This window comes from Tamandua tetradactyla, chromosome 17, assembly GCF_023851605.1.
Source record: "Tamandua tetradactyla isolate mTamTet1 chromosome 17, mTamTet1.pri, whole genome shotgun sequence".
Classification (NCBI taxonomy): domain Eukaryota; kingdom Metazoa; phylum Chordata; class Mammalia; order Pilosa; family Myrmecophagidae; genus Tamandua; species Tamandua tetradactyla.
In genome coordinates, this window is record NC_135343.1 from 82,069,042 (window position 1) to 82,085,812 (window position 16,771).

At 40.3% G+C, this 16,771-nt stretch overlaps 1 protein-coding gene across 5 annotated transcripts in view; it reads left to right on the plus strand.

Annotated features, from left to right (window-relative positions):
* The window catches only part of CRIM1 (cysteine rich transmembrane BMP regulator 1), a 214,236-nt gene that overhangs the window by 123,231 nt on the left and 74,234 nt on the right, over positions 1-16,771 (plus strand). For all 5 annotated transcript variants that reach the window (XM_077135053.1, XM_077135057.1, XM_077135054.1 and 2 more), the window contains 2 exons: positions 7,786-7,968; positions 10,260-10,457. In XM_077135053.1, coding sequence (XP_076991168.1) covers positions 7,786-7,968; positions 10,260-10,457 — 381 coding nt within the window. The remainder of the gene's footprint in view (positions 1-7,785; positions 7,969-10,259; positions 10,458-16,771) is intronic.

Consider the following 16,771-nt stretch of genomic DNA (forward strand, 5'->3'; position numbering starts at 1 on the left):
CCACGCACAAAGTCTGCGTACACGTCACATAAAGTTTAGCCTAGAAAAACCCAGACCTGTGCCTGTTAGGAAGAAAACTGGCACAAAATCATGTAGGAACCATTTTCAGCATCACAGTAATACTCAGTAGTGTTTCCAGGGCTGTAGTGTCTGCCGCCACAGTAATGGAGAGAAGCTGGCGCTTTGGAAGACGGGGTTTGCTCAGTGGGTGACCTGGAGCCATATTATACTAACTCTTTTCAGGAGTGCTGCAGGGTCCTTCTCAGTCCTTTATAAAAGAATCATGCCTTCCCTTATCCTGAATCTGTGCCTGCTTGGTGTGCTCTGGGCTTGGTGTGCTCTTTCTCCTCATACCAAATGTTTTTTGAACTTCAGGTATTTGGAAGCCCGTCCCCTATCTTGATGATTACGTCAGTTAGTTGTTGACTTGAGGGGTTTTCAGAGGTTTCCCATTCAGTTGTCTTTCTTTTGGCTTCTGATGTCTACCCTACTTGCTTCCTACATGGCTCACCCCCAGTCAGATAAGACTGGGAGCAAGTTATTAGCCATTTCCAACAGAGGTTGAAGAGAAAAGGCAGTGAAAGTGTAGCTGAATTTTCTCTCCACCCTCACATTGGATATGAAGTTCCTTCAATTCAGTCTTTTCCTTACCAAAAAATATATACCTTTCACCATCTGCCAATCAGTGTAATTTGGCAGACAGTAGAGGTTTTTTTTTTTTTTAACAGTCTGTACTATAAACTTTTTCATATTAAAAATGAAGGGAAAATTCCAGAGCTTAGAAACTTAAAATTAAATGGGGCAGATATAAACAAATACGGAATTCACTAAAAAGACACTTCTATGCATCTCTGCATTGAGAAGTACACATTGAAGAATTAATTATTGCTGTGTAATTTTTTCTTCACCACATCCACTTAAATTGCCCTCTTATAATGGGAGTGGCAGGTCTCTGTACTGCTCTGAAATTCTCATCTGTACCCCAACAGGTGATGTAATTGGCCACTGCTCCTCGAAGACCACTGCTAGCCTTATTTTCATGCACTTATCTGAAGAGCCTCTTTATAAATTTCTCTCAACATCAGAGATTTCATTATAGGGGGTGGTTTTTCCCCTGAAGAATTAAATGTTTTTTCTAAGCTTTGTTTTTTCATGCTCTCCATCTTCTTAAATCCCACTCCTTTGCTTCTTGTGTTTTATTAATTAATGAAACCTAATTTCGTGTATAACCTAATGTAATGCCTAGATACATCCTAGAGTATTTTAAGCAGATTATCAGAAAATATTGGCTAAGTCATTTGAGGAATAGGAGAAAAAACATGGAACTATTAAACTTTTACCATCAGGAAATCTCCTGATGCTGTGTCAAACATTAGGGACACCCAAATCAATAGGCCAAGCCCTTGATCTTGAGGTTTACTCTTGTGAAGCTTATGTGGGTAGCAGAGAAGCTTAGACTACCTATAAAGCATGCCTAAGAGTTACTTCTGGAGGACCTCTGTTGTTGCTCAGATATGGCCTCACTCTCTCTAAGCCCAACTCTGTAAGTGAAATCATTGCCCTCCCCGCTACATGGGACATGACATCCAGGAGTGAAAGTCTCCTTGGCAACGTGGGAGATGATGCCCAGGGATGAATCTGGCCCTGGCACCATGGAATCAACAATTCCATCCTGACCAAAAGGGAGAAAAAAAGTGTAACTAATAAAGTATCAGTCGTTGAGAGAGTTCAAATAAAGTCTGGAGGCTACTCTGAAGATTGCTCTTATGCAAACTTCAGGTAGACCTTGCTACCTATCATAACCTGCCAACCCCAACCAGGACCATTCCAGCCAATCCTAAAGAACACCTAGGGCAATATGTAAGATTCCACAAGGGTTCCATGTGCTAGAGTAACTTTCCATAAACCTACAACCTCCAGATGGGTCCCTGGTCCAGATAAGTCCTGAAACCTAGCCCAGCCCCTCCAGAACATCAGATAGTTTCATCTCCCTACCCTATATTAGTGACAGAACCTTCCAACATGAAAAATTTAGAATTGCCATAGCCCAAAAAACCCCTAAAGAGAGAAATAGAAAGATCAAAGGTGATGGTGGAGTTATATAGAGAAGATAGGATTTAACAAGTGAATATGATTGCCTAATCATTAAATTGATATTTCTTTTAGTCTCCAGTATGTTAGAGCAGTTAGAAGTGAAAACCTAAAATTGTGGAATTATAACTCATGTCAAACTCTGAAATCTGTTTTATAACTAGTTGTGGTACTTTGCTTTGATATTTATTGCTTTTTTGTAAATATGTAATTTTTCACAAAAAAAAAAAAAAAAGAAAAAAAATCAAGTGTGGTAATAATAGAACACTTATGCCTTCCAGCATCCTATATTCTGGAGCAGCCAGAAGGAAAAATCTGAGAGGGTCCTGTGGTGGCCCATGCCAAACTCTGGAATCTGTCCTATAACTACTTGTTTAAGAGTGCTTTGAAAAGTATTGCTTTTTCATTTCTTTGCTTTGTATATATGTTATACTATACAATAGGAAAGTTAAAAAAAAAAAATACCCACCTGAGACAACTTTATTCATAACCAGAATCTTCCCTCCTCACTTCTTCAAACCTTTCACCATTATTTACCTTCACCTACATGGTAGATGTGGCTGAGTAATTCTGTTAAGTAGCTAATATCGATTGGTTTACAAATTTTATTTGATTTTTTCCGTTTGAATGGATGTCAGTATTTTGTTACGGTGTAATATTTTGCTTTGCTCCCTTGCCTGCCAGTTCAGTTTATAAAAGCATTCCATTTTCTACACTTTGGAACTTGTGGTCTGGCTGTACAGCTGTACAGTTCCTTCCAGCTCCAGCCCAGATTCGTATGTTGGCTAAAGGTATAGAGAAGAATTCTGAGCTATAGTAAGATGTTTTTTTAATGTAACATTAATTTTCTGAAAAAAAAATTACATCCAAATAGCACTAGGAAGTTGAAATATACATTTACTGCTTGTGTAAGCACAGACATAACTCTTCTCAGACTAATTTTGTAACTTTAGGCAGATCACCTAATATCTTTAAATTTCATTTTCCTCATCTAAAAAGTGAAGAATAATACTTGCCCTGTCTTCCCAACAGTGTTGCCAAAAAATCAAATGAGGAAGTAATTGCTCTTAAATGTAATGCAAATATAAACTCAAATTGAAAGTAATACTTCTTAAATACAATGCAAATATGAACTCAAATTGAAATGCAGTGAAAGTCTCTGAAAGTTCTTTGAATATGCAAGGTGACAGTAAGAGATGATGCTGGGACATGTTCAGAGGACCAGTGAAAGCAGTGTACGTAATTATCCAGCTTTCTCCACCTCATTGAATAGTGGGCCTTGGCTCTGATAACATCTTTTTAACTTTACTGAGACGTATCATAGAGTTCACCAGTTTAAATTGTACAATCCAGTGTTTTTTTCCACAACCATCACCACAATCATCTTTAAAACATTTTCATCAACCCTACCTCGCCCACCACCACACACACACACGGACCCAGACCTACCCAGCAATCCCAAGACCTCCAGCCCTAGGTAACAGTTTGCTTTCTGTCTGTATAGATTTGCCTATTCTGGGCATTTCGTGTAAATAGAATTATACAATGTCTGGTCTTTTGTGACTGGTTTCTTAGCATGTTTCCAAGGTTCATTCATGTTGTAGGATGTATTAGTACTTCATTCCATATATGACCAAGAAATATTCCATTTGTATGGAATATTTTGTTTGTCCCTCCATCCCTTGATGGACATTTGGGTTGTTTCCATTTTGGGGCTCTTATGAATAATGGTGCTGTGAAAATTTGCATACAAGTTTTTATTCCGACATGTGTTTTCAGTTTACTTGGTTATATACTTAGGAGTGGAGTTGCTGAGTCATATGGTAACTCTCCTTAGTATTTTGAAGAATGGCCAAGCTGTTTTCCAAAGCAGCTGCACTTCACCAACAGTGTGTGAGAAGACCAATTTCTCCACATCCTCCACCTCTCGTTTATTCTAGCCATCCTGGTGGCTGTGAATTGATACCTCATTGTGGTTTTGATTTGCATTTCCCTAATGGCTTATAATATTAAGCATTTTTTTCATGTGGTTTTTGGTCATTGCTGTATCTTCTTTGGAGAATGTCTGTTCCAATTTTTGACCATTTTTAAATTTCATGGGTTTTTTTGTTGTTTTTTTTTTACCTTTGTGTTGTAAAAATTCTTTATTCTGGATAAAAATGCCTTATCAGATAATTGGCAAATATTTTCTGCCATACTGTGAATAATTGTCTTTTCACTTTTCTTGTTGGTGTCCTTTCCAATAAAATGTTGATGAAGGCTAGTTTATCTATTTCTTTCTTTTATTACTTTGGCTTTGTTGTCATTAGCCATTGCTAGTCCAAAGCCACAGAGATTTATTTCTGTTTTTCTTCTAAGGGTTTCATAGTTTAGATCTTAATATTTAGCTCATAGCTTTATGGTTCTTTTTTTGGAGGGGTGGTTGGGGGTGCATGGTCCGGGAATCACAACCAGGTCTCTCTCATGGAAGGTGCGCATTCTACCAGTGAACCACCGGTTATGGCTTATTTCGAGTTCATTTTCTGTTCTTTTTCAAGATTAGTTTGGCAGTTCTGAGTCATTTGCATTTCCATGCGAGTTTTAGAACCACCTTCTCAGTTTCTGTAAGAGCCAGCTGGGTCTTTGAAGGGGCTTGCACTGAATATGTAGACGGCGTGGGTAAGTTTTCATCTTAACAATATTGTCCTCCAATACTTGAACACGGGGTGTTTTCCATTTTTTAAAGGCCCTCTTTAATTTCTTTCACACCTGTTTTTGCAGTTTTCAGAGTGCAAGTTACTTCATTAAATGTATTCCTGATATTTTATGCTTTTGATGCTATTGTAAAAGAAATTGTTTTCTTAATTCATTTTCAGATTGCTCATTATTAGAATATAGAAATCCAGTTTATTTGAGTTGAAATTGTACCCTAAAGAATTGTTGAACTTTATTAGTTCTAATAGCTTTTTTAGTGGATTCTTTAGTATCTTTGATATACAAGATCGTGTCATCTGCAAATAGAGGTAGTTTTACTTCTTCCTCTCCAATCTGGATGCTCTTTATTTATTCAGCTTGCCAAATTGCCCTGGCTAGAACCTCCCATACAGTGCTGAGTAGAAGTGGTGAGAGTAGACATCCTTATTTTGCTTCTAATCTTAGGGTGAAAGTGTCCAGTCTTCCATTAGTAATTGTAACGTGAGCATGAGTTTTTCATAACTTCTACTTATCAGGTTGAGGAAGTTCCCTTCTAGTTTGTTGAGATTTTTTGTTTTGTTTTTTTAACCATGGACCATGGATTTTGTCAACTCCTTTTCCTGTCTCTCTTGAGATGATCGTGTGGTTGCATCCTTTATTCTATCAATACTCGTGTTTACCTTAATTTATTTTTAGATTTAAACCAGCTTTGTTTTCTGGGATAAATCCCACTTGGCCATGATATATTATCCTTTTTATATGTCGCTAAACTTGGCCTGCCTTTTTTTTTTTTTTTTAAGATGCTCCCGTGCCTTTTTTTATTGTGAAGAATAACATATATACAAAAAAGCAGTAAGTTTCAAAGCGCACCACAGCAGTTAATTATAGAACAGATTTTCAGAATCTGGGATGGGTTACAGTGCCACAGTTTTAGCCTTTTCTTTCTGGTTGCTCCAAGACATTGGAAAGTAAAAGAAATATCAATGTAATGATTCAGGAATCATACTCATTTGTTAAATCCTATCTTCTCTTTTATAACTCCACATTCTCCTTTGATCGTTTTTTAAATTATTTATTTTTTAATTGATATATATTCACATACCCTGTAATCATCCAAAGTGTGCAATTGGTGGTTCATAATATCATCATATAGCTGTGCATTTATCATTACAATCAACTTTCTTTTTCCTTTTTTGTGAAAAGTACATTTGCAAAGCAGTAAATTTCAAAGCACATTGCAACAATTGTAGAACTGATTTCAGAGTTAGATATGGGTTATAAGTCCATAATTTTAGAATTGTACTTCTAGCTGCTCTAAGATACTGTAGACTAAAATATCAATATAATGATTTAGCAGTCATACTCATTCATTAAACCTGACCTTCTCTGTATAACTCTACCATCATCTTTGATCTTTCTCCCACTGTTTAGGGGTATTTGGGCTATGCCCATTCTAGCTTTTTCATGTTGGAAGGGGCTGTTGATAATAATGAATAAGGAGATGGAACAATCTGATATTCTGGAGAGGCTGGCCTCTCTGCATTTCAGGACTTATCTGGTCCGGGGAACCCATCTGTAGATTATAGGTTTCTAGAAAGTTACCCTATTATGTGGAATCTTTGTAGAATTTTATATAGCACCTTAGGTGTTCTTTAGGATTGGCAGAAATGTTTTTGGTTGGGGTTTGGCAAGTTATGATAGGTAGCGATGTCTAACTGAAATGACCTCCAGAGTAGCCTCTCAACTCTATTTGAGCTCCCTCAGCCACTGATACCTGATTTTTTACATTTCTTTTCCCCCTTTTGGTCAGGATAGAATTGTTGATCCCCCGATGCCAGGGCCAGACTCATCCCTTGGAGTCATCTCCCACTTTGGCAGGGAGACCTTCACCCCTGGATGTCATGTCCCATACAGTGGGGAGGACAATGGTTTCACTTGCAGAGTTGGGCTTAGAGAGACTGAGGCCACATCTGAGCATCCACAGAGGTGGGAGGACCTCTTTCAAGAGGGGAGTCTTTAGGACCGTTGAAAATAGTGGTTCCTCAATCTTAATGTGCCTATGGTTGGCTCAGAGAGAGAGAATTGGTCTGCCATTTTTTAAGTCTTTTTTATTGTTGTTGTTCTGGGTTCATAAGAGATACTCATTTATAGTTCATGTGTGTGTATGTGTATGTTTGATGGGAGTGCTTTTACGTCAACCAAATTTAGAGATAAAAAATGAACTTAGGGAGTGTGTTTCAGGGAAAAGAAAAATTTAGAAGTATTGGTTATCATGAGGAGAGTCTAGCAGAGCGCCACTCTTAGCAAAACAGAACCTTGAAACATGTAGTTTTAGTTGAAGAGCTACTGTTTTTGTCTTTGTCATTTGCTCGGTTGTGTGACTTAGAGCAAATTACTCAGTATTTCACTTCTAAACTCAGTATAATAATATTTACATCAAACCTTTGTTATAAAGACTTACACAGAGTATAGTGTGTGAAAAAAATACTTTGTTAAAGGGTGGGCAGTATTAAAATTATAAGTTATTAAACCAGAAAGAGTGGGGGAAAAAAGTTAGGAGAGAACAGTAGAGAAGAAGAAGAATTTCATCTCCAAAAATGGGCATAGTGTTTTTTTTTCTTCTGAGGTAGAACAAACCTAATATGGAGCCGGAATCGTTTATGTGTGAGGTAGGGGATGATTTAACAAAACAAACGTAATACCTTTAAGGTACTTATCAGATATGTGAGTTTCACGGTCATAATCCTTAGCTTTATGAGGATAAGAGGAGGTTAGTGTAGATTTTGCTAAGGGGCAATTTCTGTTGGTGTAAAAAGGATGATAATGTGTTTTCCTTATTTTATTTCACTTTACATTGCTTTATTTCTTCTGTTAAATGAAAGTATATTGAGTTCAGTAAATTTCCATCAGCTTATGACCTCCTGCTATCAGACAGAATTTTCTAGAGGCTGTTGACAATCATAAAAGGACCCCACTCAGAAATGACTTTGAACCTAGCTTGTTTGTTTTAACTGCTTTCAGAAACAAAGCCGGCCTGTGTGTTCAACAATGTGGAGTACAGTGATGGAGATATGTTTCGAATGGACAGCTGTCGCTTCTGTCGATGCCAAGGGGGTGTTGCCATTTGCTTCACTGCCCAGTGCGGCGAGCTGAGCTGCGAGCGGTACTATGTGCCTGAAGGGGAGTGCTGCCCAGTTTGTGAAGGTAAGAAAAGGTACTGATTTAAGATTATTAGGAATATAAATGGCTCAGAGTTTTAATATCAGAATTGACCTAAATCGGTCCCATCCAGAAGTAAAGGAAATAGTGAAGTTCCCTTTCTGTGACATCGTAGTCTCTCTTCAGAACTTATATTCCCTTTCAGTGTTAGTAAGGCCAGGTAGAATGTGAGAAACACTCCCCTAGGGAAGGTGTGCCTGGCCTGGGTGTGGAAAACAAGCAGGTCACGTGTTTCCACGGGTCGGGAAGTGCTTTCCGCTCGTCTGCTGCAGTCCCGCCGGTTCTTTCTCTTTCGCCCGACATTGAACTTGCCACCGGCTCTCTGGTTGCCCAACCTGTCCCTGCTGTTGCCCCTCCAGCTGGGATTGGGATCCAGCTGCTGTCTTTACGTGGGGTGAGAGTGGGGCCACCCCCTCCAGCCCCCCACCCAGCTGGAAGTCAGACATGGCTCTCGTGGACCTGCCTTCTGTGTTTTCCCCTCTGCCTTCTAAAAGTAGTAATTCTGTGTTCCTGCTGTCCTGTCTCTGACATTAATAAATGAAAACATTTCAGAAACATTGCCTCTGAATATCGTTCCCTACAGCCTATGCATTTCAGACTTTAGGGTCCTGAAGTTTAGAGAAGTGGGGTGACTTGTCTGAGTTCACCGGTCCCACGTGTGTCTCTCTCCGCTGTTCTTTCAAGCACTCTGCACTGTTCCCCAGAAAGGAGGGCTGTGGGAGCTTTCTTGTCCTGTCTGCTCTCAGAACTTCAGTCTGAAGTCAAAGACAAGTTCATCTTGAGACTGGATTTCCCCTTATCCTGATGTCTGCACGCGAAGCCTGGGGTACAGGGCTGTACCGTGTTCTGTACCTTTTTCTGCTTTCCTAAAGTCCTTTCCTTTTAACTGTCTGAGCTTCATTTGCCACATATTGAAGATGTGAAACTTTTAAAGTATTGCTTGTACTTACAAAATTATGTTCCAAACATCAAGCTATGAACCCTTTTTCTCCCATTAGAAATTATTTTATCCAACACAGGAGAAAGGTGTTGTGTGTTACTGTGTGTAAAAAATATGTATATACATCAAACGCTTAACTTTCACAGTTGCTTTGTTGCCTGGCTGCACCTGTTTTGCTGTAGTCTTTGGGACTTTGCAGTGGGTGTTGGTGGGAAAGCATAGATGGGAGGCTCTGGGTAATAATCGTGATGAGTTGCCTGGGCATGCATCCGGTTATTCCTCACTTCTTGGAATTCAGATCTAGGCTCAAAGTAGAAATGAAGTAAGCAGTAATACTATTTTTTATAAAGAATTTAGAAAGTCTTATCTGTATCAGGTCTCTTGGCCTCTTCCGTATCTGGCAGGCTGCCTTGCCAGTGCTGGGACTACGTTATTTTAAATCTTGGTCCTACTGACTTTCTTATAATATCTGCATAGAATAAAGAGGACCGAATTCAGAACTGCCTCGACTTTCCTTTTAGCACAGTGGCATTGTTTGTTGAGGCCAGTTCTGTGTGCGTGTATTTCTCTGCAAAAGAAAATTGAGTGACTTGTCTATAATTGCTCTCATTATAAGGACACTTAGGGATTTCTCATAAAGTATTTGTCCTTTGTAAATAACTTTAGAAAGCTTTCTTCTTCTTAACAGTAGCCTTGGCTACTTCTGTCTCCCAGACTTGACTGCCCAGCTCATGGGTAGAATGGCCAGGGTTCCCAGCCTTCCCTCCAGGGGACCTTGACCTCTGGTGTGTCTACCCCAGCCCTGAAGTGAACAAGGCCACAGTAGGGCCTTCTGTATCACTCACTCTGTCCACGTGGACCTGCAGGCACTGGAGAGACATAGTTGAGTTAGTCCTAGAAGTAATAGTATGACTTTTAGGTTGCATGCAGGCATTATCTTTTCCACTGTTAAAGCTGATGGAATCGAGGAATGATAAGCACTCAAATCAGCAACTCAGAAGACATTGCCAGAACCCAAAATGGACCCATCTTTTCTTATTAGCAATCTATACCTTCATCCACAAAGTTTTCCAACTCCGTGAAGTTAGAACACCCATAACTTGGCTTTTATGCCACAGCTCCTCTGCTGTGACTGCAGTTTCAGGGTGCATGGACATAAATTCCCCATGACAACTGCTTTTGCATATGCTCCTGGAGATACCTCATGTAACTCTGAACTGCTGGTCGCAGTTGGAGAAGAGCTGTTGACTGGAAATGGGAAAAATGTTTCTGAGTACAAGCAGGAATCAGATTTAGAATACCCACAGTCTTTCTCTGAATTCGTGTTTTCGTTTAGATCCAGTGTATCCTTTTAATAACCCCGCTGGCTGCTATGCCAATGGCCAGATCCGGGCCCACGGAGACCGGTGGAGGGAGGATGACTGCACGTTCTGTCAGTGCATCAATGGGGAGCCCCACTGCGTGGCCACAGCCTGCGGACAGAGCTGCATGAGCCCCGTGAAAGTGCCTGGGGAGTGTTGCCCCGTATGCGAAGGTAAGTGGGCACTAACGAGTCTCTGGGAAATGTATCATGTTGGATAGGCTTCTACCAGTCTGTTCTTGTTTGTTCTTATTTCCTCAGGCGTAATGTCTGCTTCATGCTGTTACCAGCTGCAGATGAGTTTATTATACAGCCCAAACTAATCATTTGGGGGAAATGTTGCAGAGTTAAAATGAGACGAGCGTGGTCTTGATTTTATCATTGCGGATATGCTTATCTAAATACTTTATAGTATAAGAATATATGCATTGTAATTCAGTTCACTTCAAGCGTGATTAGCATCCAAAGGTCAGAGTAACGAAATAAAATTGGAAATAAGACCCATGACTCATAGCATGTTCAACTTGTAATGCTTTCGTAAGCCCAAGGGTCCTCGCAGTTGGCAGAAAAAAAGACTGGCGCCGTCAAAGGCAGTTTGCACTGCCTGGTACCCTGGTCTGAGAGCATCCTTTCCACTCCTCACACCATGATGGCTGTGGTTTTACAGTGGCTGTGATACCTTTCCTTCTGTTTTAGCTACCCGTATTTGCTACTTCTCTCCCTGTTCCATAGAGGGAAGTCTAAGCATCCTGGACTAGTCTTTCTGCCCTGGCCACTATTGCTGTTCATTGCCCCCTCCTGGGTAGAATCTTTGGATGCTTTATCAGACATGGGTTTGACTGTTTATAGTGACAGATCCAATAAAAAGTATCCATCATTAAGAAGCACATTTAGATAGTAAAATTAGCTTGAAATCAGTAAAAAATTAATACATGTTAAAGATGGATCCTTCTAGAATTTTTATTTTGAAACAGTGCTAAGAAAATGACAGGCCTTTTCAGAAGTTCAGTTAAGTAGGCTAAGCCCTATATCAAAAAGTCCTTGCTTCTACCCAAATTTTAATAAACTCTAGACTTCTTTTCCTGATGAGCTTCATTAACCTCTGAGGGGTTAGACTTATTAAAGACCTAAAAAATCATATAAAAATTTAAGCTGGAGGACTCTAGTTCTGTTGACATCACCAATTCCCTCATCATTACTGTACTCTGAATGCAGCCGCCACTAACTCCAAAACTTTATAGCTTCCAGATGACCAATTCTGTGGAAATCACCCACCTCCTTGCACATACACTCCTCCCATCCCCTAAAGGCAGTGTTTCAGTGCTGGAATAAGAAGTGCACTGAAATCTTTATAATGGTTGTGCAGGCAGCTCTACAGGAGGACACACCTTACTAAGGTAGATGGAGGTGGAAATACCTATTCCTGAGACTTATGAACAATCTGTTGCAGCTAGGTTCTGTAAGAAAAATTAAAAGCAGAAATAAATATTCCAGTAAACCCAGGCTCTTTAACCTCATGAGTCTTATACATAAATTCAATATAAGACTAAAAAGAATTATTTAAAAAAAAAAAAAAAATATATATATATATATGTAGACTTACGTCCAAAAGTAAACGAAAGGAATGCAAATCCTTTTGCCTGTATTAGCATATGCATCAGAATGAGTGGAGAAAGGAAACCGTTGGTGAATGGAAATTTAATATTTGTTACAAACTGACTGATTTATTCTTACCTCATGTGGATGTTTGGATAGGGAGTGAATGCTAGTGTGGTCTCTTAGTTTGGACTTTGCAACATCTGCAATAGAGTTTTAATCTACTCTCTCACCATTTGAAAAGAGAATTATAGTTTTGGTCGACCATTAATTCCAAAAAAAATTTGTTAAGAACCTTCTATAGTCCAGATACAGTGTTGGGCACAAATAAGACAGCCCTAGTTAATGTCAAAGAAAGTATTTAGGGTAAGTTTTCAGTTAAACCAGGAGAAAAAGGTTGTCCATATCCAGGTCCTGTGGGGTAAGTGCTTTGCATTTGTACCCTGCTGCCTTTAATCCACCCACACCATTGTGCACAGCCTTCATTCTCCCATTTTAGAGACGAAGACAGACTTAGAGAGACTGAGATACTTTCCCCCAAGATTGGGTGCCATGATGTGGCTGAGTGAGAATAAATTGAAGTCTGTTGGGTGCAGCTGCATTGTTGTTTGCTTTCTCTATTTCCAGGTGCCATTTCAGTTAACTCATGCTTTCCTATTTCTATATTTCCCTTATTAATCTCTTTGTCTCTGGCTTTTGGCTCAGTGTTGGAGAGATACAGGAATGGGAGAGGACTAAGGAGGAAATCATTTGCAGTTTGAAAACTGCCCCAGGTGTTTTGGTGGAACCTCCCAACCTATTCCCTACCCCAGTTTGAGGACCCAAGGGAAGGATGTCTTGTAGGCACATCCCTGAATTATTAGCTTCTTGAGCCTCGTGTCTGAGCAGTCTCCACCTCCAAGGAGCTCAGCTTCTTTGTTACTTCAAGCTGTAAAGCTCTGCTGGTCTCACTTCTTCTGTCTCTCTCATGACCTCGCACTCAGAGATTGAAAATAAAGGAATTAATTTGGCTTATGTTTCTTGGTTTTGTTTTCAACTTAGTTGATTAGTGAATTTCATGTAAGACTGTATTTGCTGTCCAGTAACTCTCTGATTTTATGAAGACAGAAGGATCCTTTTGGTATGGGGGCAAGAAACAGTGCAGAGCTGAAGATAATAATATTAAAAATGATTTATTATTATTAATAATAAACTTACAAAATAATTCATGTCCAATTCATCTCATAGCTTAGTTGAGAGAGTATGAGAAAGTGTACAGAACTACTTGAAAATATGTTTTCAGCAGATCGAAAGCATACTTAAAATATAATTTCATGTGATTTCAGAATAGCAAAAGGATTATATGAAATTAAAAAGTGCAAGTTGTTAATGCATCATGAATGAGCAATAGGCCTTATTTAGAGAAGAAACCTGGAATTTACTCAGATAATGCACACAGTAAATTCCTCTGCCCACAGTGGCATACCAGTTGTTGGCCTTTACCCTGTTAGCAACAGTCCCAAGGTGCATAATTAGATGAAAAAGACCCCACGCAGGGATTGTGGTTTTAGATTCTTTCTAAATAAACTGCTGCAGTACCAAATTTGGTGTGTTAGGACCTTTGGGCAACGGGCAGCCCTTTGTTGTTGTTGAAGATGCATGCCTTCCAGGGGATAGAGCACCTGCTTCCTCCTGCAAGACCGGGAGTGTGGGCCTGGAGTCCTTGAAGACCAGGCTGTTACTTGACCGTTAACTTGATTCACAAGTACCTAAGGGCTTTTTAAATTGGCACTTAAGTACTCTTATGATTAAGCCTTACCATGTTCGTGTCAACACCCAGTTCAGGTACAGAGATAAGCCGTCCCGGTCTGAGTTTGCAGGTCTGTGACTGCTTGTGATCTTTCTGTCTGCTTCCCTGGCTTTTCTCTTAATAGTGTTCATCAATCTCCTTACTTCTATTTGCTGACCCTTGAAAAGAGCTGTGGGGGAATTGTATGGAATAGCATATAAAGTTTGTGATTTAAGCATACAGATGGAAGACAGCTTTATCTCCTTGAAAATTAAAAGAAAAGGAGAGCACAACCGAATTAGGCCTTCTTTGCCAACCAGAGCTGTTTGCATTGTCATTTATGGCACTTAATGTTGGTAGCTGACATTTCTTGCACACTTACTGTGTGCCAGGCTTCAGTGCTTTAAGAGCATCAGTCCATTCGATCTGCATGCCACCTCTCTGGTACTGTCATCCCAGTTCACAGTCAGGGAACTGAAAGTTTGGGGGCTAAGTAACTTGTCCACGGTCATATAGCCCCCAGGTGGCAGAGCAGAGTGTCCCCAGAGCCCGGGCCCCAGGCCCCACATGTGCACCGTCTCTGTGACAGACAGCGCCCTGCGCCTTCCTGCTGGCCAGTGGCCTGAAAGAGGCTGCCTCCTCCTTGTGATCAAGAAATGTGCCATATTCCTTTGAAACCCTGACATGTGAGTAGGTGTTCAAAAATATGATGAATAAATGATGAGCGAGTGAGGGAAGAAGAGAAAGAATAGAGTAATAAATCACAACCAAACACCTATTACAGATCTCTCCTTCTCTGTTGACCCTAATGTAAAGGGTTGATGTTAAGTTACCTTAGCCAGAGCCTAAAAAGCTGAATGCCACTTGTACCCCTGATCAGACACACACACAAAAAAATAGTTGACGTTATAATGCTTATTTTTGAGAGCAGAAAGTAAAGTGTTACATGAGTGTGTTTGACATGGGTAGCCCAGATATCTACAGGCCAGCCAGACCTATTAGTTTCAGAGTGACTGCCTGCCCTTCCATCTCAGTGCAGCCATGGAGACCCCCAAGTGTGGTTTGTAAGCCGTGGTTTGCCCCTGAAGTCCAGAATCACAGAGGTTGAGTGGTGCTTCCCAACCCTCCCAAGACAAATGGTCACTGCCAGATTTCATGTCCTGCTTTTCTTTTGTTTTTTAAATGAGTATGACAAATATTTTATTTAACTCATTAATTAATGAGGGAACCAGTAAAATGTTACAGCTATTTCAAAGAAGAATTTAAATACACACACACACACACAAAATCAGGAAAACAGAAATGAATTTAAAAATCACTCTCAAATTGGTTCATAGTTGCCCTATTATGATAAAGTGCATCTCCAGCTGACAAAATTTGTACAATTAGTTGGACAAGGATAATTTACATAATTCTGCATTTTCTACAACTTAAAAAAAAAAATAGCTCCAAGACAATGAAAGGCAGAGGTCCTGTGTCGTGTACTGTTTGTAAGACTAGCCGCAGGCCCATACAGGTGTGCTGCATTGTTTTTCCAGTACCTTACATAGGCAGGAAATGCTTTAATCTTTTAAAAACCACAATTAGGCATTGAGAATCATTTTAGTAGCTTTTCCCCAATAACAGGAGATATGAATGTTGCCCTAAGCTGATGCTTAATGTCCAAAGGACCCTAAGGATAAGGTGGTGTCTCCATTAAAAGTGTTTATTTTGTGTGGCAAGATGAGGGGAGAGCCTATGGGGATGTTTTGGCTATGAGATGCATGCAGCATGCCCACAATTACTGAGTAAGAAAAGTACAAGCGCTGTGGACAGGTGTGAGGCCAGCTCGGCTGCCACACCTGGTGCAGGGAATAAGGATTTCGTGTAGAAGTCTCAGTGTCGGGCACACTGCTGTCTCGTCTTGGGCCCAGAGTGGCCCTGCCTGCTGTGAGCTGCAGGGCTCTTCAGGCCTGGTCCCTACGGCGTCTCCTGCACGAGGTGCTGATAATTTTGAGACTGTGGGGATTTCAGAGCCAACACCAGCGTATCATACTTTTCAAAAATGAGGGACAACATAGGTAATGTATATATATATATTTTTTTTTTTTTGGAATGGGCAGGCTCTGGGACTCGAACCCAGGTTTCTGGCATGGCAGACAAGAATTCTGCCACGGAGCCACCATGGCACTGCCCCAACATAGGTAATATTTTCAGAGGTAACATTCAGTATTGTATCTTGGGTTGCTTGTAAAAAAAGTTCTTGCAGTTGAGTGAACAGCAACTTTCTGTTATTTCTGTTTCTCAGAAACCAAAGCAAAATCCATTTCCATTCTCAGGAAGTTATAGAGTTATTTGCAGATTCTCAAAGCTGGGTAATGGGTATATGAGAGTTCACCCCAGTATTCTGTCTACTTTAGTGTGTGTGTGTTTTTTTTTTTAATTTTCCAGATATACCCAGAAATGTTAAGTGTTCTGTTTGTGGAACTGTATCAGATAGGAGCTGATTTCGGGCAGGCCTAATGATTTTGCTACCCTGGAGTTAGCAACTGTTGCAGTGGAGAAAAGACTGACTCAGAGGATCTCCTCCCTCCTTCCTTCTGCTGCCTGGGTGTCTTGCATCCCCGTAATTGGGGAATGCTGTTGCCCTTTGGGACGTATTGAAGAGAAGGTGTTGGATTTGGTATACCAGCTGAGAACTGCAGCACCAGCTCACCTGGTAGATTACATGCTGGCCTCCTTGAAAGGCTGGGGGGAGTCTGTGAACCATTGAGGGGTCCGGCCTCATTGCCCATCCTAATTTTATAGGAGCACCGCATCGTTTTCCATAAATGTTGATGAATCAAGCAACTATTCAAATGACATTTCCACTGGGCTGCCAAAAAAAGCCTGTACCAGGCACATATCTGGGTGGGAATTCCTTGAAGCAAAAAATATGTGTCCAGCCCTGCCCAAAATGCTTCCTCTCTGAACAGTATCCCAAATGATTTAAGCTACTGATTCTGTGGCAAGGAGTCAAACAGTTTGGCTGACCCCAAAGAGGCAGCAATGTCCAGGATGCCACAGGTCACATGTTAATAACATTCTGATACATAACAGGCATCAAAACTCAGTTTATGGGAGGTATTGCTTCAGTGCCATACAT